Source organism: Triticum urartu, chromosome 4A (genome assembly GCF_056163025.1).
Source record: "Triticum urartu cultivar PI428250 chromosome 4A, HENAU_Tu73, whole genome shotgun sequence".
Classification (NCBI taxonomy): Eukaryota; Viridiplantae; Streptophyta; class Magnoliopsida; order Poales; family Poaceae; genus Triticum; species Triticum urartu.
The window spans coordinates 54133067-54159195 of NC_141876.1; the positions used below are offsets into that span (position 1 = coordinate 54133067).

General features: G+C 47.3%; 2 protein-coding genes and 1 pseudogene across 2 annotated transcripts; all 3 read right to left on the minus strand.

Moving 5' to 3' along the window:
- Window positions 1-8536: 8536 nt before the first annotated feature.
- On the minus strand, window positions 8537-10261 carry LOC125553507 (DIMBOA UDP-glucosyltransferase BX9). The gene is made up of 2 exons (XM_048717279.2): window positions 9630-10261; window positions 8537-9517 (listed from the first exon to the last, which is right to left on the minus strand). The coding sequence occupies exons 1-2, from the start codon at window positions 10138-10140 to the stop codon at window positions 8637-8639; spliced, it is 1392 nt and encodes a 463-aa protein (XP_048573236.2). The 5' UTR covers window positions 10141-10261; the 3' UTR covers window positions 8537-8636.
- A 3160-nt stretch (window positions 10262-13421) lies between these two features.
- Window positions 13422-13826, minus strand: LOC147974729 (ring-type E3 ubiquitin ligase 454 pseudogene; annotated as a pseudogene).
- Window positions 13827-16585: 2759 nt separating this feature from the next.
- Window positions 16586-23466, minus strand: LOC125550582 (ring-type E3 ubiquitin ligase 454). Its single transcript, XM_048713606.2, has 5 exons — window positions 23238-23466; window positions 22633-22665; window positions 22196-22499; window positions 17521-18004; window positions 16586-17444 (listed from the first exon to the last, which is right to left on the minus strand). Exons 1-5 carry the CDS (start codon window positions 23376-23378, stop codon window positions 16799-16801), a joined length of 1608 nt encoding a protein of 535 aa, XP_048569563.2. The 5' UTR covers window positions 23379-23466; the 3' UTR covers window positions 16586-16798.
- Between the last annotated feature and the right edge of the window lie 2663 nt (window positions 23467-26129).

A 26129-nucleotide genomic window follows, 5' to 3' on the forward strand; every position in this document is an offset into this window, starting at 1 on the left:
ACCGAGTGGGCCCAGAGATACCTCTCCGTCATACGGAGTGACAAATCCCAGTCTCGATTCTTGCCAACCCAACAGACACTTTCGGAGATACCCGTAGTGCACCTTTATAGCCACCCAGTTACGTTGTGACGTTTGGCACACCCAAAGTATTCCTACAGTATCCGGGAGTTGCACAATCTCATGGTCTAAGGAAAAGATACTTGACATTAGAAATGCTTTAGCAGACGAACTACACGATCTTGCGCTATGCTTAGGATTGGGTCTTGTCCATCACATCATTCTCCTAATGATGTGATCCCATTATCAATGACATCCAATGTCCATGGTCAGGAAACCGTGACCATCTATTGATCAACGAGCTAGTCAGGCTCACTAGGGACATTTTGTGGTCTATGTATTCACACATGTATTACGATTTTCGGATAACACAATTATAGCATGAAAAATAGACAATTATCATGAACAAGGAAATATAATAATAACCATTTTATTATTGCCTCTAGGGCATATTTCCAACAGTCTCCCACTTGCACTAGAGTCAATAATCTAGTTACATCGTGATGAATCAAACACCCATAGAGTTCTGGTTTTGATCATGTTTTGCTCGAGGAAGAGGTTTAGTCAATGGATCTACAACATTCAGGTCCGTATGCACTTACAAATATCTATGTCTCCATTTTGAACATTTCCATGAATGGAGTTGAAGCGACGCTTGATATGCCTGGTCTTCCTATGAAACCTGGGCTCCTTGGCAAGGGCAATAGCTCTAGTGTTGTCACAGAAGAGAGTCATCGGTCCCGACGCATTGGGAATAACTCCTAGGTCGGTAATGAACTCCTTCATCCAGATTGCTTCTTGTGCTGCCTCCGAGGCTGCCATGTACTCCGCTTCACATGTAGATCCCGCCACGACGCTTTGCTTGCAACTACACCAGCTGACTGCCCCACCATTCAAAATATACACGTATTCGGTTTGTGACTTGGAGTCATCCAGATCTGTGTCGAAGCTAGCATCGACGTAACCCTTTACGACGAGCTCTTTGTCACCTCCATAAACGAGAAACATATCATTAGTCCTTTTCAGGTACTTCAGGATATTCTTGACCGTTGTCCAGTGTTCCATGCCAAGATTACTTTGGTACCTTCCTACCAAACTTACGGCAAGGTTTACATCAGGTCTGGTACACAGCATGGCATACATAATAAACCCTATGGCCGAGGCATAGGGGACGACACTCATCTTTTCTCTATCTTCTGCCGTGGTCGGGCATTGAGCCGTGCTCAATCTCATACCTTGCAATACAGGCAAGAACCCTTCTTGGACCGATCCATATTGAACCTCTTCAATATCTTGTCAAGGTACGTACTTTGTGAAAGACCAATGAGGCGTCTCGATCTATCTCTATAGATCTTGATGCCTAATATATAAGCAGCTTCTCCAAGATCCTTCATTGAAAAACACTTGTTCAAGTAGGCCTTTATGCTTTCCAAGAATTCTATATCATTTCCCATCAATAGTATGTCATCCACATATAATATGAGAAATGCTACAGAGCTCCCACTCACTTTCTTGTAAATACATGCTTCTCCATAAGTCTGCGTAAACCCAAACGCTTTGATCATCTCATCAAATCGAATGTTCCAACTCCGAGATGCTTGCACCAGCCCATAGATTGAGCGTTGGAGCTTGCACACCTTGTCAGCATTATTAGGATCGACAAAACCTTCTGGCTACATCATATACAATTCTTCCTTAAGGAAACCATTAAGGAATGTCGTTTTGACGTCCATTTGCCATATCTCATAATCATAGAATGCGGCAATTGCTAACATGATTCGGACGGACTTCAGCTTCGCTACAAGTGAGAAAGTCTCATCATAGTCAACACCTTGAACTTGTCGATAACCCTTAGCAACAAGCCGAGCCTTATAGATGGTCACATTACCATCCGCGTCTGTCTTCTTCTTAAAGATCTATTTATTTTCTATGGCTCGCCGATCATCGAGCAAGTCAGTCAAAGTCCATACTTCGTTTTCATACATGGATCCTATCTTGGATTTCATGGCTTCCAGCCATTTGTCGAAATCTGGGCCCGCCATTGCTTCTTCATAGTTCGAAGGTTCACCACTATCTAACAACATGATTTCCAGGACAGGGTTGCCATACCACTCTGGTGCGGAACGTGTCCTTGTGGACCTACGAAGTTCAGTAGCAACTTGATCTGAAGTTTGATGATCATCATCATTAACTTCCTCTCTAGTCGGTGCAGGCACCTCAGAAACATTTTCTTGAGCTGCGCCACTCTCCGGTTCAAGAGGCAATACTTCAACAAGTTCTACTTTCCTTCCACTTACTTCTTTCGAGAGAAACTCTTTCTCTAGAAAGAATCCATTCTTGGCAACAAAGATCTTGCCTTTGGATCTGAGGTAGAAGGTATACCAAATAGTTTCCTTAGGGTATCCTATGAAGACGCATTTTTCCGATTTGGGTTCGATCTTTTCAGGTTGAAGTTTCTTGACATAAGCATCGCATCCCCAAACTTTCAGAAATGACAGCTTAGGTTTCTTACCAAACCACAATTCATACGGTGTCGTCTCAATGGATTTCGACGGAGCCCTATTTAAAGTGAATGCGGCAGTCTCTATAGCATAACCCCAAAATGACAGCGGTAGATCGGTAAGAGACATCATAGATCGTACCATATCCAATAGAGTGCGATTACGATGTTTGGACACACCATTACGCTGAGGTGTTCCAGGCGGTGTGAGTTGTGAAACAATTCCGCATTTCCTTAAGTGCGTGCCAAATTCGTGACTCAAATATTCTCCCCCGCGATCTAATTGTAAGAACTTGATTTTCCTGTCACGTTGATTCTCAACCTCACTCTGAAATTCCTTGAACTTTTCAAAGGTCTCAGACTTGTGTTTCATTAAGTAGACATACCCATATCTACTCAAGTCATCAGTGAGGGTGGAAAGATAACGATAGCCTCCGCGAGCCTCAACACTCATTGGACCGCACACATCAGTATGTATGATTTTCAATAAGTTGGTTGCTCGCTCCATTGTTCCGGAGAACGGAGTCTTGGTCATTTTTCCCATGAAGCATGGTTCGCACGTGTCAAATGATTAATAATCAAGAGACTCCAAAAATCCATCTGCATGGAGTTTCTTCATGCGTTTGACACCAATGTGACCAAGGCGGCAGTGCCACAAGTATGTGGAACTATCATTATCAACCTTACATCTTTTGGCATTCACACTATGAATATGTGTAACATCACGTTCGAGATTAAATAAGAATAAACCATTGACCAGCGGAGCATGACCATAAAACATGTCTCTCATATAAATAGAACAACCATTATTCTCAGATTTAAATTAGTAGCCATCTCGCATTAAACGAGATCCAGATACAATGTTCATGCTTAAAGCTGGTACTAAATAACAATTATTGATGTTTAAAACTAATCCCGTAGGTAAATGTAGAGGTAGCATGCCGACGGTGATCACATCGACCTTGGAACCATTCCCGACGCACATCGTCACCTCGCCCTTCGCCAGTCTCCGTTTATTCCGCAGCTCCTGTTTTGAGTTACAAATATGAGCAACCGCACCAGTATCAAATACCCAGGAGGTACTACGAGCACTGGTTAGGTACACATCAATAACATGTATATCACATATACCTTTGACATTGCCGGCCTTCTTATCCGCTAAGTACTTGGGGCAGTTCCGCTTCCAGTGACTGTTTCCCTTGCAATAAAAGCACTCAGTCTCAGGCTTGGGTCCATTCTTTGGCTTCTTCCCAGCAGCTTGCTTACCGGGCGCGGCAACTCCCTTGCCGTCCTTCTTGAAGTTCTTTTTACCCTTGCCTTTCTTGAACTTAGTGGTTTTATTCACCATCAACACTTGATGTTCCTTTTTGATTTCCACCTCCGCTGATTTCAGCATTGAATATACCTCAGGAATGGTCTTTTCCATCCCCTGCATATTGAAGTTCATCACAAAGCTCTTGTAGCTGGGTGGGAGCGACTGAAGGATTCTATCAACGACCGCATCATCCGGGAGATTAACTCCCAGTTGAGACAAGCGGTTGTGCAACCCAGACATTTTGAGTATGTGCTCGCTGACGGAACTATTCTCCTCCATCTTAAAACTGTAGAACTTGTCGGAGACTTCATATCTCTCGACCCGGGCATGAGCTTGGAAAAGCATTTTCAGCTCTTGGAACATCTCATATGCTCCGTGTTGCTCAAACGCTTTTGGAGCCCCGATTCTAAGCTGTAAAGCATGCCGCACTGAACCAGGGAGTAATCATCACTGTGCGTATACCAGGCGTTCATAACGTCTTGATCTGCTGGGAAAACAGGTGCTTCACCTAGCGGTGCATCAAGAACATATGCTTTATTGGCAGCTATGAGGATAATCCTCAGGTTACGGACCCAGTCTGTGTAGTTGCTGCCATCGTCTTTCAGCTTTGTTTTCTCTAGGAACGCGTTGAAGTTGAGGGCAACACTAGCGTGGGCCATTTGATCTACAAGACATATTGCAAAGTTTTAAACTATGTTCATGATAATTAAGTTCATCTAATCAAATTATTTAATGAACTCCCACTCAGACAGACATCCCTCTAGTCATCTAAATGATACATGATCCGAGTCAACTAGGTTGTGTCCGATCATCACATGAGAAGGACTAGTCATCATCGGTGAACATCTTCATGTTGATCGTATCTTCTATACGACTCATGTTCGACCTTTCGGTCTTCTGTGTTACGAGTCCATGTCTGTACATGCTAGGCTCGTCAGGTCAACCTAAGTGTATTGCGTGTGTAAATCTGGCTTACACCCATTGTATGCAAACGTTAGAACCTATCACACCCGATCATCACGTGGTGCTTCAGAACAACGGACCTTAGTAACAGTGCACAGTTAGGGGGAACACTTTCTTGAAATTATTGCGAGGGATCATCTTATTTATGCTACCGTCGTTCTAAGCAAATAAGATGTAAAACATGATAAACATCACATGCAATCAAATAGTGACATGATATGGCCAATATCATTTTTCTCCTTTTGATCTCCATCTTCGGGGCGCCATGATCATCATTGTCACCGGCATGACACCATGACCTCTATCAACATGATCTCCTTCATCGTGTCTTCATGAAGTTGTCTCGCCAACTATTACTTCTACTACTATGGCTAACGGTTAGCGATAAAGTAAAGTAATTACATGACGTTTATGTTGACACGCAGGTCATAAATAAATTAAGACAACTCCTATGGCTCTTGCCAGTTGTCATACTCATCGACATGCAAGTCGTGATTCCTATTACAAGAACATGATCAATCTCATACATCACATATATCATTCATCACATCCTTTTGGCCGTATCACATCACACGGCATATGCTGCAAGAACAAGTTAGACGTCCTCTAATTGTTGTTGCAAGTTTTTTTACGTGGCTGCTATAGGTTTCTAGAAAGAACGTTTCTTACCTACGCCAAAACCACAACGTGATATGCCAATTTCTATTTACCCTTCATAAGGACCCTTTTCATCGAATCCGATCCGACTAAAGTGGGAGAGACAGACACCCGCTAGCCACCTTATGCAACTAGTGCATGTCAGTCGGTGGAACCAGTCTCACGTAAGCGTACGTGTAAGGTCGGTCCGGGCCGCTTCATCCCACGATGCCGCCGAATCAAGATAAGACTAGTAACGGCAAGTAAATTGACAAAATCGACGCCCACAACAACTTGTTTCTACTCGTGCATAGAAACTACGCATAGACCTAGCTCATGATGCCACTGTTGGGGATCGTTGTAGAAATTAAAAAATTTCTACGCATCTCTAAGATCAATCTATGGAGTAACTAGCAACGAGAGAGAGAGAGGGGGGTGCATCTTCATACCCTTGAAGATGGCGAGTCGGAAGCGTTGCAAGAACGCGGTTGGAGGAGTCGTACACGTAGCGATTCAGATCGCGACCGAATCCGATCTAAGCACCGAACAATGGTGCCTTCGCGTTCAACACACATGCAGCCCGGTGACGTTTCCAGCACCTTGATCCAGTAAGGAGGAGGGAGAGGTTGAGGAACAAGGCTCCAAAAGCAGCACGATGGCATGGTGGTGATGGAGTGGCAGTTCTCCGGCAGGGCTTCGCCAAGCTCACGCGAAGGAGGAGAGGTGTTGGGGAGGGAAGGGGCTGCGCCTTTGATGTGGTGCTGCAGCCCCCCTCGCCCCTCTATTTATAGGGAGAAGGGGGAAGGGGGGCCCGCCCCTCTAGATGAGATCTAGAGGGGGCGGCGGCCAAGGGGGAGGGGGCTTGCCCCCCAAGCAAGGGTGGCGCCCCCTTTAGGGTTCCCCCCCAAACCCTAGGCGCATGGGCCCTAGGGTGGGATGGCACCCAGCCCACTAGGGGCTGGTTCCCTTCCACCTACAGCCCATAAGGCCCTCCGGGGTAGGTGGATCCTCCCGGTGGTCTCGGTACAATACGGGCATACCCCCAAATATTTTCGGTGACCGTATGATGACTTCCCATATATAAATCTTCACCTCCGGACTATTCCGGAACTCCTTGTGACGTCCAGGATCTCATCCGGGACTCCGAACAACATTCGGTAATCACATACAAATCTTCCTAATAACCCTAGCGTCATCGAACCTTAAGTGTGTAGACCCTACGGGTTCGGGAACCATGCAGAGATGACCGAGAGAACTCTCTGGCCAATAACCAACAGCGGGATCTGGATACCCATGTTGTCTCCCCATGTTCCATGATGATCTCATCGGATGAATCACGATGTCGAGGATTCAAGCAATCCCGTATACAATTCCCTTTGTCAATCGGTACGTTACTTGCCCGAGATTCGATCGTCGATATCCCAATACCTCATTTAATCTCGTTACCGGCAAGTCACTTTACTCGTTCCGCAACACATCATCCCATGACCAACCCTTAGTCACATTGAGCTCATTACAATGATGTCTTACCGAGTGGGCCCAGAGATACCTCTCCGTCATACGGAGTGACAAATCCCAGTCTCGATTTGTGCCAACCCAATAGACACTTTCGGAGATACCCGTAGTGCACCTTTATAGCCACCCAGTTACGTTGTGACGTTTGGCACACCCAAAGTATTCATACAGTATCCGGGAGTTGCACAATCTCATGGTCTAAGGAAAAGATACTTGACATTAGAAAAGCTTTAGCAGACGAACTACACGATCTTGCGCTATGCTTAGGATTGGGTCTTGTCCATCACATCATTCTACTGATGATGTGATCCCGTTATCAATGACATCCAATGTCCATGGTCAGGAAACCGTAACCATCTATTGATCAACGAGCTAGTCAACTAGAGGCTCACTAGGAACATTTTGTGGTCTATGTATTCACACATGTATTACGATTTTCGGATAACACAATTATAGCATGAAAAATAGACAATTATCATGAAAAAGGAAATATAATAATAACCATTTTATTATTGCCTCTAGGGCATATTTCCAACAAATTAAAGCAAAGAGGAAGACCAAAAACTCTGACATCTATACTCTTTTGTGGGGTAAACTGAGAGGAAACCCTTCATGTATTCTATAAATGCCCTCAGGCACGTGGCCTCTAGAACGCCATGAGTGAAGTTTGGAGAATATCGGTCGTGGACATCACCACCAACATAGGGCCAGGCTGGGTACTACATCTCCTCAAACGTGCACTGCCTACGAGCGCCTTTCGATGCTTATGAAAATGTGGCATACATGGCAGGTCCGCAACGAAATCACGCACCTGAAGCTGTCTCCAACGACCAAATTGTCTTGATGCTTTCTTTCGAGCTACATCAACACGCTTCTTGAAATCCGCCAACACCCCGATGTCGATCCACCTAAAGGGAAGTCGGTGGTGACCTATGATCATGTTGTAGACGAGAAAGGCCAAAAATGCCGCGCAAATTGCCGCTCACACCCTCGTAGATGGACTAAGCCCCCTCCCCCAAGTTGGACTAAACTCATTGCCGATTGTGCATACCTCAAAGAAGATGGACCGGGGGTGGTAGGATGATTTTCCGTAACAAAGGAGAGACGATCTTCACTTAATGTCGTTTCATGTATACCTACTCGAGTGCTCTGGAGGTGGAGATGGTTGCATGCATGGAGGGCGCTGCGCCGACCCTTGAGTGGAGCTTAGACACCTTCATCCTCGAAACAGACTCATCGTTGTTGCTGACATGATAACCTACCTAGCCCCCAATAGATCCGAAGTGGCATCCCTTGTTGATGAAACGAAGCTTTTACTATGTCTAGGTAGGGAGTTTGCTATATCACATGTGAGTAGGGAGCAAAACCATGTAAGTATAGGCTAGCTCAGATGGGACGCACCTACCAAAAAATGCGGTGTGGATTCGTATGACACCTGCAGAAGTCAAGTCCTTGTGACTGTAGTGATCCATTTATGAAAGTTCAATTCACACACAAAAGAAAGTCTTAGATTTTACGTTTTCATGCATGCAAACAAAGTCACTTCAAAATAAATTGTGAAAAATATTATGATACATCAATGCCAATAACACCACTTATCCAGTTACAAGTTACAATATAGTATTTCAAATAACGACACAACACAAATAATTACAAAGACGATATATGCTCGATAAGCTTATCTATAGCTAGTAGAGAAGACCCACCATTTTCCAAGCTCGACCCTACTTTTTTCTTAAGTTCTCTTGCTTTTCCCCTAGCCACTTCTCCTTCCCTCTCATTCATAAGCTTCTGAATTGCCTTGGCGATTTTGTTTCTCTCTGGCTTGCCCTCGAGCTCAAACCCTACACCCCACACTGCCTCCACATATCTTGTGTTCATCATTTGATCCGCAAAGTGAGGCATGCATATCATCGGGAGACCCTCACTGATGCTCTCCAGTGTTGAGTTCCAGCCGTTGTGGGTCCAGAATCCAGCCACTGCAAAGTGGGCCAGCACCTCCTGCTGCGGGGCCCACGGGATCACCTTGCCTCTACCCTCCACCGCACGATCAAATCCCTCCGGCAGACCAGGCCCGTCCGATCCCGGCACGAGGTCCCGTCGGACAACCCATAGAAAAGGTTGGCCACTGTTGGCCAAACCCCACGCGATCTCCGAGAGCTCGTCACCATCCATGGATGCCAAGCTCCCGAAGCTCACATACAGCACGGACCCCGCGGCCTGCTTGTCCAGCCACTCCATGCAGCTACGGTCCTCGCGCAGCAGGCTGCTCCCGGTGCTCCGGGGGGAGAGCTTGTGGAGCGGGCCGGCGGCGAGCACGAAGGCCACGTCTACTTGGCGGCGTATCCTGTCTAGCTCGGCGGTCTCCAGAGCGTCGAACGTGTTGACGACGAGGCCAGAGGAGTTCCTCACGGTTTCAGAGGCTCGGGCTAGAACCTTGCGCACCATTTCGTGGTCGCTGCTGCTCGTGACGAATAGGTCCCTGACACGCAACGGCGGCAGCTCTTTCACCGGCGTGTAGAGCTGTGATTCTGAAACAGATGGATATTTTTATATACTGTAGAAGATTAACATAACATTCAATCAGCAAAATCTCAAGGTGCAGAACATGCGGCGCAGATCTCATCCTAATTACGTACTGACCTTTTGGAGGTAGATAACCGTTGTGGTGGAGCATGGGATAGGCTAGGAAGCAGCTGAAGCAGGCGGCGCTGCCGGTACGCAGCACCATCGTCGGGAGCCCGAGCGCCGAGGCGGCCTTCTGGACGGCGAGTAGGTTGGCGTCGATGAACAGGCACGCGGCGGGGGGCTGACCGTCGTCCGCGAGGACCGACGCGAGCACATCGTGGACGGCCGCCGACGCCTCCATGGCGGCGTTCATGGCGAGGATGATGGGGATGATGCTCCCCGAGGCGGCGAGGTCGGCGGGGACGCCGTCGGGCACGGCGACGAAGGTGAACTCGGGGTGGAGCGCGGGGTCCAGCTCGTTGAACTGGGTGTGGAGGACGGTGACGGCGAGGCCTCGGCCGTGGAGCACGTCGGCGAGCTGCAGCATCGGGTTGATGTGGCCCTGGAACGGCAGTGGGAACACTAGCACCCGGCGCGCGTGCTGTCGCCGGACGTCGCCATGGGATGCTTCTTGGACGCCGGCCATTTTTCTGATGCTCGGGCTGTTTGATCCGGTCAATCTTAGCAAGCTGGGATTGCCAAAATCTCCATGGGTTTTTATAAACACTCACAGTTCTCACTTCTTAGTTCTTACACACATGTTCTGACTTCTTAAACACGGGAGGGGAGTTGGTGGGGACTGCGGAGTGATCACTACCGTAAGGGAAAGGAGTGCACCACACCACGCTACAGTGATACAAAGGGGAAAGATGAAGGAAAAAATAAACACTTGTCCGCGGATAGTGATACACGGAAGTCGACCATCCAACCATGTCCCATGCAATTCAAATCGAATTTGAACAAGCATGATGAATTTTATGCAAACACGACAGAATAAACTTATGTTTGGACATAAAATGATATTTCAAACTTAAAAAAAACTATCTTGGAGCGGACGATGACCTCGTACGCGTGGCTGCCTGGCCAGTGGCACCGCGGTCTTCATCCTGCTGTCATCGTTGGAGTAGTGCTTCTAGCGGCGCAAGGGCATGGGTAACCCTGTCCGGCATCCGCCTGCCGCTCGTGGAGGAGCCGCACCGCTTCATCCTGCGTTGTGCAGAGGGCCGCCTCGTCCAATGCCGACCCTAGTCAGGGTGCCCTGACTTGTGCCACCTCACTGATTTGTGGTCTGTCTTGTGCCAGGTCACTGATTCGCGGCACGGCCTTTCCTTTGGCCATAGATCACACCCTCCTTGTTCTAACTCCCATGTCCAAAACCAGCCTTCTAAAATCATCTCTATCTCTATATATACTAGTAATAGCGATGCATCCGCGTGCAGGCTATGCGCACGACTTGGACTTCGGGCTTGGGCGACCAGCGATGGCAACGATGAGAGGACGTCGCTCCGTGACACCGTGTCGGATGGCGGTGGCCGCCGACTTGCCGTGAGGTTCCCGGGCACTGCCATCTTCGTCTCAATCCAGAGCCGGACAATGAGAGGAGACGAGACCGCTCCCGCGACACCTTATGTACGTCTCCATTGGTGCTATGAAACTAAGAAGCGCCAACATAGTAGTTGGGAACAGATCTAAACTTGGATGGAAGCATGGAAATTTGAAATTACGTCAAAAAACTAATATTACCACCAAGATTGGGAAGCATGGAAATTTGAAATCAGGTCAAACTTGGAGGAAGCAAAGGCTATAAGATGCATTTCTTTTTCGCCCCAAAAAGGTCAAAACAGTGACTATACGATGCATTTCTTCAGTACAAAAACAAGGCTATACGATGTATTTTTTTCACTACAAAAACAAGGCTACAACCGGCATGGTCATGCCACGTACGTCCGCGGCGGCGGCCATGCTGCCGCTAGCCACAGCGTTGCCGGCATGGTCACCATCGACGCTGCTGTGTAGACGCATAGCAAATGTTCGATGAAATGTTTGAGCCATATATAAGTTTTACTTCGTTATATCTAGAGGATCGGTTTAGGTACGGCCAAAACTTAGTGGAGTAAATTTTTTCCACTAAGGGTTTGCTTCACCGGAGATTTCACTATTTTCCGGGGATTTGGTGCGCAGTGAGAACCTATCGTAGCCAAATGATGCTACAAGGAGTGTTTGAGATAAAATATGATGGGCGAGATGAAAGTCCGGCCGGCAAACGTAGGCACTTTGCTTTGCAGTCTGGCTGCTATTTTCGTTTCCTTTTCGTCACAGATGACACTTGTTTTGCGAAAGTCCTAATCCGAGCTCGAGCCCAAATGCTCTTGGTGTCTCAAAAAAAAATGAACAGTGAAAAATTCTGAAATTTTTTGTAAACATTGAGAAAATTTTCGAGTGCTTGCAAACTTTCATCATCATATCACAACTGTGGAAATCATGGCAAAAATGCACTCCAAAATGCTTCTGAAAGTAGCATCTTCGGAGCATCAGTTTTTATTTATTTTTGCCACGACTTCCACGAATGTGATTCTATGATGAAAATTTGCGAACACTCAAAACATTTCATAATGTCTTCCACAAACAAAGTCAATTTTTTGTGAACTTTTTTACATATCTCTTTTATTCCGGACTCATTTGAGCCCGAGCTAAGAAACTTCATGTCCGTTGTTCTGTGCTTACTTGTAAGCAATGTACGTATGTTCCATTATATTTAACTTAAGGGATCGATTACATGCAAAGTTGACTGGTTTTTGTTTTTTGGTCAGTTCACTGACCACAAATTTCTTCCAGACGATTTGATCAAGCATTCTTTGTAGGTGGATTTGGTCAAGCATTTTGGTCAATTAATCGATCAAGCATTTGCATATAGACTATAGGCTGCTCTAGTCCAATACTGCCATGCCAGTCTCTTTTGTACGTGGATTACGTGCTGCTTCAAGCCAGACGAGAAAGTCGACTGAAACTGAAAGGCATTTCAGGTGACTGAAGAATTGCAAGATCGATTAACATATGAATTTCATTTTGAGTTCGTAACACAAAATTAAGCACAATACAAACCCGTTCAGCTGATAGTTCTTGGGCTAAGGCCGCGTACGGATGCGGTGTCCGGTTTAGGGGTCTGCGTTGAAGATGCCCTTATTATGAATGAATGAAATATGAAATTATGAATCATTCCTTGTCTTGCTGGATGGTGATGAGGCTACTATGACCGACGCGAGTGGACTGGGCAAGTCTGATCACCAAATCAGTTGCTATTTTTTAGTTGTGCAAAGTCCACATGTTTGATTCCTTCGGCCTCATGCTATCAAATACTTGAGAAGTGGTCAGGGAGAAAAATTAGAGTTAATATTAAGAGTTTATTTGGACATGCTTGAAGTTGGATTAGGTATTGTACAAAAAGAAATATTTTTCATTTGTTGCCAATGCTTTAGTCAAGAGAGACAAATTCTTACATGCCATTGACTCGGCGGTTAACGAGCTTGAACATTGAAATAAGCCAGGGAAATTTAGTTCAAAATCTCAAAATGAAAAGGCAAGATTGGTGTTAAGTATATTTCATTCATCCACCCATCGAATTTCATCCGTCTTTTCCAGTACCAGTTTCAACAACAACAGATAATGTTGAATTCTATCTTAATAGGCTAACTATATATAGGGAGGGAGTTTTATTATCGCGAGCTGGCCTAACTTATTTGCTGTTGCCGATGGAGCACCGTAGGAAGAGGTAACCAGCAGCTCTGCATAGAGTAGTGTAGGGAGGCGCGGTGGATGCAGGCCAAGATATGCTTCGTGCACTCATCCCTCTCACGGCGCCTTTTGTCTGGATAGAGTAGGGAGGCGCGGTCGATGCAGGCCGAGATAGGCTTCCTGCGCTCATCCCTCTCACGGCGCCGGCAGATCCTTGGCCTTGTCGGGTCCATCGGGGCGATAGGGGGCGATGGTCATGAGCTCCAGGAGCAGCGGCAGCAGCTCGTCCTGGATGCACTTGTACATCTCCCTGCAGTGCGTGTCGACGATCTTGGCGAGGTTGGAGGTCTCCTGCATGGCCCGGAGGACCTCCTCCTCGGCCAGCACAGGCTTGGCCTCGGTGGCGAGCACCTTGGACAGCTTCTCGGCGTTCTCCTCCAGCTGCCACTGCTGGTCCTCGAACAGGACCTTGGTGATGGGCAGGTTGGCCTTCTCCGACGGGCAGGTGCGCACCTCGTCGCCGAACATGTAGTAGGCGAAGGCGTAGGAGCGGGCGAGCACGAGGCGCGACGCCAGCAGGGCCCGGTGCGCGTGGGCCATCCAGCTGGCCTCCCTGATGAGCGGCCGGATGGCGGTGGCCGACTCCAGCAGCACGTGTATCTCACGGAAGCAAAACTATGCCTCTTGCGAAAGAAAAAAAAAACACAAAAATTCTGATTTTTTCTGTCGAAAAGCAAAGAAAGGCCAGTGAATGACCTTTGAAAAGACTCCCCAACAGCAGCCCTCAATTAGTTGCTCCCCCTTTGGACGCACCCCGTCGGCGTCAATCTTTTTTATTTTTGAGAAACCTGTAGTCGTCCAATCTATATCTATATCTATATTTATACCTATTATCAAATGGAGGTGATATTCTTGATTTCGTCCCGCTTCATTTGGTCCCGCTTCAATTAATTTCATGTACGCTATTTGGTTTCGTTACTTGCCACCCGTTTTGGCACAACGGAGGAAGCCCATCTGGCGGCGCATTGTGGCTCAGGTCCAGAGAAAAATAAAATTGTCGATGAGAGGGTTCGATCTCATAACCTGACAACCGGCCACACACAATTTGTCCAACTAACCCAACTAGAGATATGAGTGAATTTTTTTTCTCCCGTTGCAACGCATGGGCCTTTTTGCTAGTAGGTGCTAAAAGTTCATCGTATATTACAATGAATATATTATAGAAAAATAGTGTGTATTCAAACAATGTTCATCGTATGTTAAAGAATCATTGGCAGTGTATCGAAAAAACAAACAAAATAAAATTAAGAAAAACATAAAAAACCAACATAAAAGTTGTAGCAAAATAAGTGAACAAAAAATCAACAAGAAAAACCCTGAACTAGGCTAACCCAACATATAATGATGAATTATATCTTAAACTAATTAGGAGGTTTTATTATCACATGCTGGCCCAATTTGTTGTTGCCGATCCGTAGGTAACCAGCAGTATAGGGAGGCGTGCTCAATGCACGCCAAGCGATCCATCGGGCCGGCAAATCCTTGATTAGCTTTTTACATATCTTTTTGATTTTACTATTCCTCCGGGCTCATTCGAGCCCGAACTAAGAAACTCCATGTCCGTTGTTTTGCGCTTACTTGTAAGCAATGTACGTACGTTCCATTATATTTAACTTAAGGGATTGATTACAGTCAGAGTTGACTGGTTTTTGTTTTTTGGTCAGTTCAGTGACTGCAAATTTCTTCCAGCCGATTTGATCAAGCTTTCTTTGTAGGTGGATTTGGTCAAGCATTTTGGTTAATTGATCGATCAAGCATTTATTAGGAAGAAAATTGTGGAGATGCCCTTATTAGGAATCATTCCTTCTCTTACTAGATGCTCTTTTTTTGATGAAAAAGCAGCAGGGTGCTGATTTTCATTGATGAAGAAGGAGAGTACAGAGTACAGGTGCAACAAAAAACGAGAAAAGGAAACAGTGCAGGGCGCTGGGGACGAGACTTGGCTGTTCCCCGCGCGTGCGCCCATCCGTGCTCCCGCATACATGACTTGATTTGATTGGAACAAAATAAGGCCCGGCCCCACCCCTTTAAAATCAGGAGGAGGAGGGAGGGGGATGGTTTGATCAGAAAGGAGAAAGAAAAAAAGACAACCATAGAATGAAGTGAGAACACGGATGGGAGAACGGGGAGGGAGCAGGCAAGCCGGATCCACCGTGCCTACTAGATGATGATAAGGCTATGACCGACGCCAGTGTACTGGTCAAGTCTGATTATTCAGATGTATTTACAAGCTGGCCAGGTCAACAAACTAGTTGCTATTTTTTTAAGTTGTGCAAGGTCTACATGTTTGATTCCTTCGGCCTTATGCCATCAAATACTTCAGAAGTGGTCAGAGGGAGAAAATTAGAGTTGGTATTAAGAGCGTATTTGGACATGCTTGAAGTTGGATTACATATTGTATAAAAGGAAATATTTTTCGTTTTGTTGTCAATGCTTTAGTCAAGAGAGACAAATTCTTGCATGCCATTGATTCGGCAGTTAACGAGCTTGAACATTGAAATAAGCAAGGTATCTTTTCAACTGTCGCAAAAGATTTTTGAGAGGACATTGGAGATATGATGAAATCCTTGGAAGAGTGGAGGTATTTACCTAGGCTGCGTCTTTGCATTGGAGGTATGATGCACCTATGTCGCTCTACTCCAAATTCTAAATTCAGAACATAGCTATTGCCGTTCTTATCCAACATCAGACACATTCTTTTGTCATTGAGCTCACACATACTCCGTATGAGTTATAGAATTTCCTCACATCAGCACAAAAAACTCACTACAGAATCATTCCTTGAAAGAAAATGCAACACAAAAGCTCACCCCCACTGACGGACCTACCCATGAGCTCAACCACACCAACACACTCCGCAAACCCTATACACACTACCAATGAATCCTTCCCTCAATCAATCTTGAAAAAGAAACAATCTCGAGAAAATACTTCCCTCAATCCATCGCCACCAATCCACCAATAACCACTGATAACTAGAAAACCCCTGTTTAGCATCACTACTTTTTGTTTTCATCATCCCAGAACTATTGATTGACATTTCCTTCTTGATACCAGCTACATAGTGTACTCTCTTAAATCGGTGCCCGCCTTCATTCATCATGTAAGCCTAAGTCATGTAATTGACTAAGTGGTCCATATTCTTCAGTATATTATTTTCACTTACTAAAACATGTTAAACTATTAGTATCAAACACAAGCAACAACAAATTACGGCACACATTTGCTAAATGACAGGCGGAGCGTGACACAGGCGGCGTGTCGCCGCGCCTTTTGTCTGCTAGTCTTCAATCTAAGAGTTCCACCAACATCCATCCATCCAATTTCATTCATCTATTCAAACTAGGAGTATCACTTTCAACAACATATAATGATGAGTTATATCTTAAGCTAATTAGGGAGTTTTATTGTCACGCGCTGACCTAATTTGCTGTTGCCGATCGACTTCCGTAGGTAACCAACAGCTCTGCATGCATATAGGGAGGCGTGCTCGATGCACGCCAAGCAACACATCAGGCCGGCAGATCCTTGGCCTTGTCGGGTCCATCAGGGCGGTAGGGGGCGATGGTCATGGGCTCGAGGAGCAGCGGCAGCAGCTCGTCCTGGATGCACTTGTACATCTCCCTGCAGTGCGTGTCGACGATCTTGGCGAGGTTGGAGGTCTCCTGCATGGCCTGGAGGACCTCCTCCTCGGCGAGGACGGGCTTGGCCTCGGCGGCGAGCACCTTGGAGAGCTTCTCGGCGTTCTCCTCCAGCTGCCACTGCTGGTCCTCGAACAGGACCTTGGCGATGGGCAGGTTGGCCTTCTCCGACGGGTAGGTGCGCACCTCGTCGCCGAACATGTAGTAGGCGAAGGCGTAGGAGCGGGCGAGCACGAGGCGCGACGCCAGCAGGGCCCGGTGCGCGCGGGCCATCCAGCTGGCCTCCCTGATGAGCGGCCGGATGGCGGTGGCCGACTCCAGCAGCACGGCCCTCTTCTGGATGGCCGGCCAGAGCTGCGTCTGCTCCGCCGTGCGCGAGTTGACGTGCACGTTGAACCGGTCGCAGTAGTGCGTGTACCGCAGCATCTGCCGCCTGATGCTGTCGTAGTTGGCGTGCCCGGCCTCATCGTACCGGTTGCAGTTGTGCAGCGTATCCAGCCGCCCGCCGCAGGCATAACTGTATGCACGTACGTAGTCACCATAGACATCAGCAAGCTCAAGGTGAAAGAGAAGAAGAGTCTGTCGGTACGTACCAGAGGTGCTGGCCGCATGGACAGCTGACATGGTTGCAGCCGCCATTCTTCTCGATGGGCCGGAGGCACTTGGGGCAGCTCTTGGTGTTGACGGCGATCCACTTGAGGTTCTCCGACTCGCCGCGGAACTTGGCGTCCCACTTGTCCCACATGGGGCACGGGCATGGCGAGTGCGCCGGCGCCGCGCAGTTGAAGCAGAAGCTCACGCCGCAGGGGCACTCCACCTCGCAGTAGCGCTCGCTGGCGTCCACCACGCGGATCGCGCGCCCGCAGTGCGGGGCGCTCGGGCACCACTTGACCGACGCGTTGTTGTCCAGGTACGAGTCGAGGACCAGGTTGTCGAAGCGCTTGGCGGCGTCAGGGTACTTGCGGCCAAGGAGCCGCCGCACGGTGGCGTCGTCACAGATGGCCGGGCATTTCACTTGCATGCAGTGGATGTGCTTCTTGCCGTTGCCTAGGGACGCGAAGAAATGCTCCGTCCAACCTGAACAGAAGAGATTCAACAAGTGCCATGGTAAGCAAATGTACCAGGTTAGAAAGCTCATGCCTGGCAATATTTACATTAACGCACAGTATTAAGGCAATGGTTTTGTTCATGAAACATAATTTGTGCTATTCAGTGTCATGATGGTGCAAAGCCCCAAATTTCAGTGGAAAATGAAGAAGAAAAATTAGCCCCATGATGGTACAACGGGGCTTGTGGTGCTGCAAGACTTTTTTTTTTGAAACAAGGTGGCTGACTGCCGACCTTATATTTCAAAACAGGCAAGGCCTGATGAAGTAAATAAATCTGAAAAAACTGAATATGTTTCAAACATACCGTAAATTTAAAACAGAAGCCGGCTGTGGATCATAGCTAGTTCAAATTTATGCATTTTGTTTCTCAAGTTTGTGGGACAAAATCTGAATTGGATTTCCAATCCTCTGTTCTTTCTATGGGCGTCTCTACATCCTCGGTTTTAGAGGGGTTTAAAGAATTTCTCAAAACTTCTATTAGTGTTTAGTGATGACTGTGGTGGTGGGGTGCTCATAGAAAAACAAGCTGACACCGGTCGGCTCCCACCGCTCTGATTGGATGAGTGGAGCACGCACCCCTTATTCCACAATATTCCACTTGACACAATATTCCACCCAAGGCATGCCTTTGGCAGCCATCTCAAGCCAACACCAGATTTATGAGCTTCAGATTATGCACACCCAGCCCGCCGTGTTGTTTGGGGTGCACACCACATACCAAGCGATCAAACAGCTGCCGCCCTTAGCATCGGTCTGACCACACCAAAAGAATGCCCGTCGCAGCTTGTCAGCACAGCTCAAGAACTACGGTGGAAGGTCGAGGGCCGACATATGGTAAATAATGGCAGCCGTGAGGGTGGAGTTGATCAGGATGAGGCACCCTCCTCTCTTCAGAAGAGAGACCTTCCAGGACAGGATATACCCAACAATTCAATCGACGAGCGGCTGCAAATCCGTCTTGGAAGGGGGTGAGGTCGAAAAAGGCAGCCCCAAATAGCGAATGGGGAACTCCTTCACCGGGCCTCCCAACACAGAGGTGGAGGGAAGGATATCCACCGATGTGTAACGGATTGGTGATGCATAGCTTTTGGAAAGGTTGCACCTCAGCCCCGATGCGTCCCCAAACACTTCCAGCAAAGCCAAGACCGCCTCCGCCTCGCCAATCAGCGGCTTAACCAGTAGGAGGACGTCGTCCGCGTAAAGTGAGAGGCGGCGCTTAATGCCCCACTGCTCGAGGGGAACAAACAGGCCAGGGGCCTCCCCTTTGGCGAAAATCGCCGAGAACACATCCATGACGATGATGAAGAGCAGGGGGAAGAGCGGGCCCCCCTAACAAAGCCCTCCTGCATGCCAAAAAGGCTCTTCCGCGCCGCCATTGAGGAGAACTCGGGTGCTAGCCATCGATAGCAGCAAAGTAAGCCGCAAAAGCCACCACCTGCCAAAGCCACGTCTCCGCGGCACCTCCAACAGGAAAAGCCACAAGACCGAGTCAAACGCCCTGATCATATCCAATTTCAGCATGATCGCATCCATCCTGTGGCGATGCAGAGAACTATCGATTGCTGCATCAGCATGAAGTTATCTGTTATAGCACGGCCACCGATGAAGGCACTCTTGTTGGGTGCAATGAGCCTCAACGGTGTAGGAGCTAGCTGCAAATACATGCCCTTAGTGAGATTTTTCGCAAAACTATGCACCAGGCTCACCGGACGGTGATCCTTGACATCCACAGCACCATCGCACTTAGGAAGCAGAATGATATATGCCTCATTAAGCTTCGCGAAGCCACGTCTGTCCCTGGCATCGAACGCGCGCACCGCACGCATTACATGGGCCACGCAGATTGGTAGAACCTGGCGGATAACCCATCAGGGCCTGGCGCATTGTCTTATGGGAGGGCGTGAATGACGTTCCAAATGTCCTTCGAGAAGGAACACTCCAAAGGCTCTGCGTCCACAGACCACAGGTCCAACGCTGCCAAATTGAGCGAACACTCCCGCACAGCAGGGACCGCGATGAGATCCCTAAAGTGCACCGCAACGAGGCCCTCCATCTCACCCTTAGACGAGGTGAGCACATCCCCCTTCCGCAGCCTAAAAAGGTGATACCTTTTCCTCCAGGAGCTAGCACGGATATGGAAGAATTCCGTGTTGGCGTCCCCTTCACAAAGCCAAAGAATACGCGACTGCTGACGCGCGATCGTCCTCTTAAGGGAGGCCAGACCCAAGATCCTCTTCTTGATCCGTCGGCCAAGAGAGAACTCTCCTGCCGAGAGCTGCCGAAAGTCCATTGTGACCTCCATAAGCCGCATGACTTCATTGGCCAGGAGAAGCTGCTCTTTAATATTGAGAGAAGTGCATATTACACCCGTCAACTCTAGCCCTAGTCTAATATACACCCCCAACTTCAATACCATCTACTTTACACCCCCTAACTCTCAAAACCAGGCAGAATTCAACCCTCCCCTCCCCGTTGACCAGTTTTAACCCAGTTGACCGGTTTTAACATGTTGACTGGGTGAACAATAACAAAAAAATCAAAAAAAAAATTGGTTTTTCCAATGAGTGAACAGTAAATTCAAAAAAAGTTGGAAATAAAATTCAACAAGCAGTTTCGATTTTTTACCTGGTGAATAGTAAATTCCAAAAATACTTTTTTCCAACAAAAACGAATTATTTTTGCGTGGACGATTTTTCAGCGCGTGATGTCTATGACAATTTTCAGCTTGTTTGGACATTTCAGTGGTCTCTCAACAAAAAAAAAATATATCAGCCCGAACTGTTAACTATTTCATGCAAATATAATTCAGAAATTTTTGTTTTCTTATTTTTTTACTGAAATTTACTGTTCACCCGAACAAAAAATCAACATTTTAAAAAATCAAAATTATTTTATTATTATTTATTTAGAACTTTTTAAAATTTTACTGTTCAGCCGGTGAAAAAACGTATTTAAAAAAAAAATATTTCTTTTGAATTTACTGTTCACCCAGTCAACAGGTCAAAACCGGTCACCGGGGAGGGGAGGGTTGAATTCCGCCTGGTTTTGAGAGTTAGGGGGTGTAAATTAGATGGTATTGGAGTTGAGGGTTGTATATTAGACTAAGGCTAGAGCTAAGGGGTGTAATATGCACTTCTCTCTTTAATATTCCGAATCCTCCGGCCACTCCACCTAGGTAGCTCTTTGGTCATGGCTTTTAGTCGCACGAACAGGTCAATGGACAGGTTACAGTGAGGCACCACCGAGCCCCAGCCGCGAGCAACCGCCTCCTGGAAACCACCAAACTTGGGCCAAAAGGCCTGAAAGTGGAAGCGCAACTTATGGCAAAACACAACATTCGTGGAAAGCATGATTGGGCAGTGATCAGGCAAGGAGGAGGTCATCGCCTGGAGAAGGCAATTAGGATGGCTAGCATCCCAATTCGCCTATGAGAACCATCAATCGCCCTTCACTAACTAACAACGCGACACTCGTTGCTCCACGTGCAGCAATGACCTAGGAGGGGCACCTCTTTCAGCTCAAGGTCATTTAAGAGGCGCCGAAAGCGGCCCATCATCCGCCGGTTGAGCAAATTGTTGTTCTTCTCTGTGGCCTCCACAATTAAGTTGAAATCACCGTCGACGGCCCATAGGCCTGCGGATGCCGCCCTAACATGCCGCAACTCATCGAGAAAGGGCACCTTGAGTTGGTCGTTAGTTGGTCCGTAGACGGCAGTGAAGGACCGAGGCAGGTTGCCGGTCCACCGAGAGATTGATTGTGACATCAAAGTGTCAATCCGCGAACTAGAAACCTGAACGCAGCTCGATCGTCAAGCCACAATGATACCACCCGCCGAGCCAACAGCCGGGAGCGCGCAAAACCATCGAAACACGATCCCAGAATTCCGGTGATGGTGAATTGATTCACCGCAGCGAGCTTGGACTCAATTAAGCACACTACAGCCGCAAGTGATGCTAAATCCTACCAAATGTAGGTTCCAATTAAGTTTTATTTCCTCTATAATTTTCATGACAATCGAAATACCAATCCAAGTTTTCTTTCCTCTGGTATAATTTTCATGACAAGAAAATCACAAGTGATGAATGTAGGTTCCAATTAAGCAAAGTAACTGCACGAAAACAGTTGCTTGGGGGCAACGGAAACAGGGGCGGGTACTCACAGTCGTTGCAGAAGCAATGCCCACAGTCCATGGTGGAGACATCGGACGGCCGGGAGACGTCCTCAAAGCAGACGTTGCACGTGACAGTTCGGGGCCTCTTGTGAGGCGGCGCCCTTGCACGAGCCGCCGTGCTACTGTCCTCCAGCGGCACCACAATTCTTGCCTCCCTGAACAACCCCTCGCGCCCCCTGCGCTCGAGGAAGTCGTGGATGCGGTCCATCTTCCACCGGTGGTGCATGAGAAGAGCGCGGGCGTTGTGCCGCTCTATGTTCACCAAGTTCATAACCATGGACACATCTTGTTGCTGTAGGGTGGATAAGGAAGAAGAGTAGCAAGCAGTCAAACCAAAAATGTCATTCATGCATGATGTGGGATTAGTCATGAGCTGGCTGTACGCATAGTCTGAATTCTTAACCAATGCCGGCCGTTTGGTTCACCTGGGCAGCTGATAGGGACTTTCTCGTGATGGCCTGCAGCAATAAAAGTCAGAGTCGGTTAAATTGATTTAATCATCGGTATGTTTTATCAAAATGACAGTAGCAGTAAATCAGTAAAATGATTTTTCTCCCTTTTGGTAATGGCCAAAGAAGAAGTTTTTTTAATGCTCCTTTCGACGCAGTTCAGCAACACAAAAGGGCAGTAATAATCAACAAAATACAATCTAGCAGTTTGACTGAATAAATACAGAATTGAACTGACAATTTTTACATGGAAGATTGTTTTGCAGCGACTGAATTGATTGACTAGTACTGTAATTCTTAGTACTAGTGAAATCTAGCTATGCGTCATCAAGACTGCAGACTGAACCACGCTGCCAGCTGCTTACACTGTTTGTTCCAGAAACACTCCTAGCTAGGGTTCTAAAACCAGGTTGGCCGGCAATAAACCGCACCGAACCCTCGCCGAGACGATCCCACGATCCGGCGCCGATTTCAGCGGCGGTGGCATCGTCGCGGAACCAGCGCGATTGGATTGGATTGGAGCTGGCACGAGCGGATAAACGAGATAGTACTATTATGAGTTCCCTGCTCCGATCGCTTACCCAGTGGTCCGCGCGGTGCTCCGGCTGCGGCGCGGCGTCCTCGAACAGCCCGACGTCGTCCTCGTCCGCCTCCAGCCCGTCCTCCTCCGCCTCGTCGTCCTCGTCGTCGTAGTAGAGGCAGGACTCGTCGTCGCTGGCCATGGCGGGCGGGCGATCGGTGGCGGGCGGGGAAAGGCGAGGCGAGGCGGCCAAGTGAGCTGCCGAGGGTTTGTTAATTACTAGCCAGGGGGGTGGGGTGGGGTGGGGTGGTGTGGGAGGGCTGGGCTGTGGGGACTCGTTTGACTTGACTGCCACGCGCGCGTCTGCGATACGATGGTTGGTTATTAAAGTTGGGCTCCGGTTCGAGCCGGACCGGCCTCTCCCTCTGCCGCCGGCCGGCTCCGCCCGTCGATCGTCGGCATCGGGACACACGACGTGGTACGTGCCGACGTGTGATTGCGTACGGTTCGGTTCCGTTGTTCCGAAAGGGAAACGCTGTCTGTCTGTCATGTGCTTTTCCGCGTCGTCGCGCACGAGGCTGCACGCCCATTCGGCGTTCGGGGCGGGACCGCGAGCGAATTGCTTGGTGCCTTCGGGGAAGCTGGGTAGGCTGGTCGCCGTCGCTGGATCTGGCGGCAGGGGCAGGGCACGGAAACGGCAAACGCCCGGTCGGTTCCTTGGATTTGCCTAGATTGTCCTGTCTCGGGACAGCACAGCACGGACCAGGTTGCGTTGGCACTTTTTATCAATGATGATGAATGATGATGATGAAAATGGCTAGTTTTTTGTCTTGCGTTTCAGAAAAGGAAATATGTGGATTGCTAAACTGTAATTTGTTTCTCCGGGGGAGATATAAGTGTTTAACTATCAAAACTATTAAACCTGCAAAAAAACATTTTTTGCGAGTAAAAATAATATCGAAACCCTTAGGTCTGACATTTATCATAGCTTGCTCCAAGCTGCTTAGTTATGTTGCTCATGGGGGTGACAATTAAGTGGGGTTGGGTATTTCTTGTTTTTCTTTCGACTCATTTGCTGTCTTTGTCATTTGCACAAGAGTTACATTTTTACCCCCAAACTAAACCAAAGTGACATAAGTTACCCCCCAAAACAAGAAATTGTCAAATTTCTATCTCTAATTTAAACACTCGTTCCACATTTTGCCTCCTTCGGATTTCCCCCCAAATGAGTTCGCACGCAAGACACGAAGGCGATTTTTGTTTGGTCTTGAATGAGTCTGGTTTTAATCATGTCCTAAAACCGGTTCACACCGTCCCGCGCCTGCCCCGGACCGCGTGGCACCACACCTAGCTCGGCCCGCACCGCACCGCACCCTGGCCTTATCTAGCCTAGACCGCGCCGGCGCTGCACCCTAGTCTATTCGCCCTCTCTCCCATTGCTCTCTCTGCTTAGAATCCTAGTTCTCAAATTGCCCCGTCGCCCCCCCCCTCTCTCTCTCTCCCTCCCTACTCCACGGCCGCCGCCCCCATCTTTCCAACTCGTTGATGTTGAGCTATGCACATGGAAGGGCGAGGAGGAAAGCATGGACGATGACGTGTCCATGGTTGGCATGGAGATGGAGCTCTTCGTAAGTCAGATTCATCTATGGGGTTAGGTCTTGTGAAATTTGGTCGATGTGCTCCTATTCAACCCCTAATTTTGCTTCAATTCTTGTAGGAAACCCCTGACACTATAGTAGATCCATCTTTCTATGGCTCTATGCTCGAATCCGATAAAAAGTGCATGCTCCATGGTCAGAGGGCGAAAAAGATGGTTGCTTTCGAAGAGAGTTTAACTTGGAGGAGATTTCTAGGCTTTGTTGTGCATGTTTGTTGTGAAGAACTTGTAACCTTTAGCTCCATCGTGCATTTTCTGTGTTGTGTTGTGCTATGATCTGCTATGATTGAATGTGCCTTTAGTGTTGTATTGTGCTTACACTGCAGACGTATAAGTCGTATTAGAATTACACATTGAATGTTAATGGTGAAATCATATTGGATACTTACACTGCATATGTATAAACTAAACAGTTTAGTTAACTGGATTCTGCATGTCAAATTAACATTGAGTGAATGTGGAGGATCATGTTACCGATAGTGTGCCCTCTCATTGCTAGTTTTGTGTTTAACTGCAAATGCATTATGGCTGTCAATCCATTTTCTCGCCACTAAGCATGCAAATGAAACTGATTATCAAAGAAAAAATTCATTTAAATGCGTGTTGAATTCTGCTTCTTCAGTGCGCTAGTGTTGTGCAATAGTCAATAACTGAATTATGCTTGTCCCTGTTAAATTAGTTAGTGCTTTTCTCTAACTGTGCTACATTGTTAGTGGCTTTTTCTGCAAAGAGTTGTTGTCAATTTGAGGAGTTCCTCCTAGTACCATGTTTTTTTGCATCTATTGTGTTGTGCTATGTTCTACAATAACTGAACGTGTCTTAGTGTTGTAGTGTGCTTGGCAGATGTCTCGGTAGTTTAGAATTACACACCGAATGGTAATGGGAAAGTCCTATCGGATGCTTACACTGCAATTTAGTATAAACTACTCCCTTCGTCCAGAAAAGCTTGTCCCAAGCTTGTCCCTCAAATGGATGTATCTAGCACTAACTTGGTGCTAGATACATCCATTTAAGGGACAAGCTTTTTCGTACGGAGGGAGTAGATGATAACCCGCATGTTGTTGCGGGAATGTTTTGCAATATGTTCAGTTAGAATTAGTTGTATGGAACATGACTATTTGGAGTAATAATATGAGAACTATAACTGAAAATAAATATATTTGTGATGTATAAACATGCAAACATTTGTATAATGTAAATATCATAATAGAATGTAAATTCCCATGCATATTTGCATGTTGAGGTGCCTTTTTATTATGCATGATTGCATGTTCTGGTGGACCTTTCTTCATGCAT

Coding starts and splice junctions, on each gene's coding strand:
- LOC125553507 (XM_048717279.2), bottom strand. CDS start 10,140: ATGGCCGGCGTCCAAGAAGCATCCCATGGCGACGTCCGGCGACAGCAC. Junction 9,518..9,629: donor CGGTTATCTACCTCCAAAAG/GTCAGTACGTAA, acceptor CATCTGTTTCAG/AATCACAGCTCTACACGCCG.
- LOC125550582 (XM_048713606.2), bottom strand. CDS start 23,378: ATGGCCAGCGACGACGAGTCCTGCCTCTACTACGACGACGAGGACGAC. Junction 22,666..23,237: donor AGCACCGCGCGGACCACTGG/GTAAGCGATCGG, acceptor TTATTGCTGCAG/GCCATCACGAGAAAGTCCCT. Junction 22,500..22,632: donor AGTCCCTATCAGCTGCCCAG/GTGAACCAAACG, acceptor TCCACCCTACAG/CAACAAGATGTGTCCATGGT.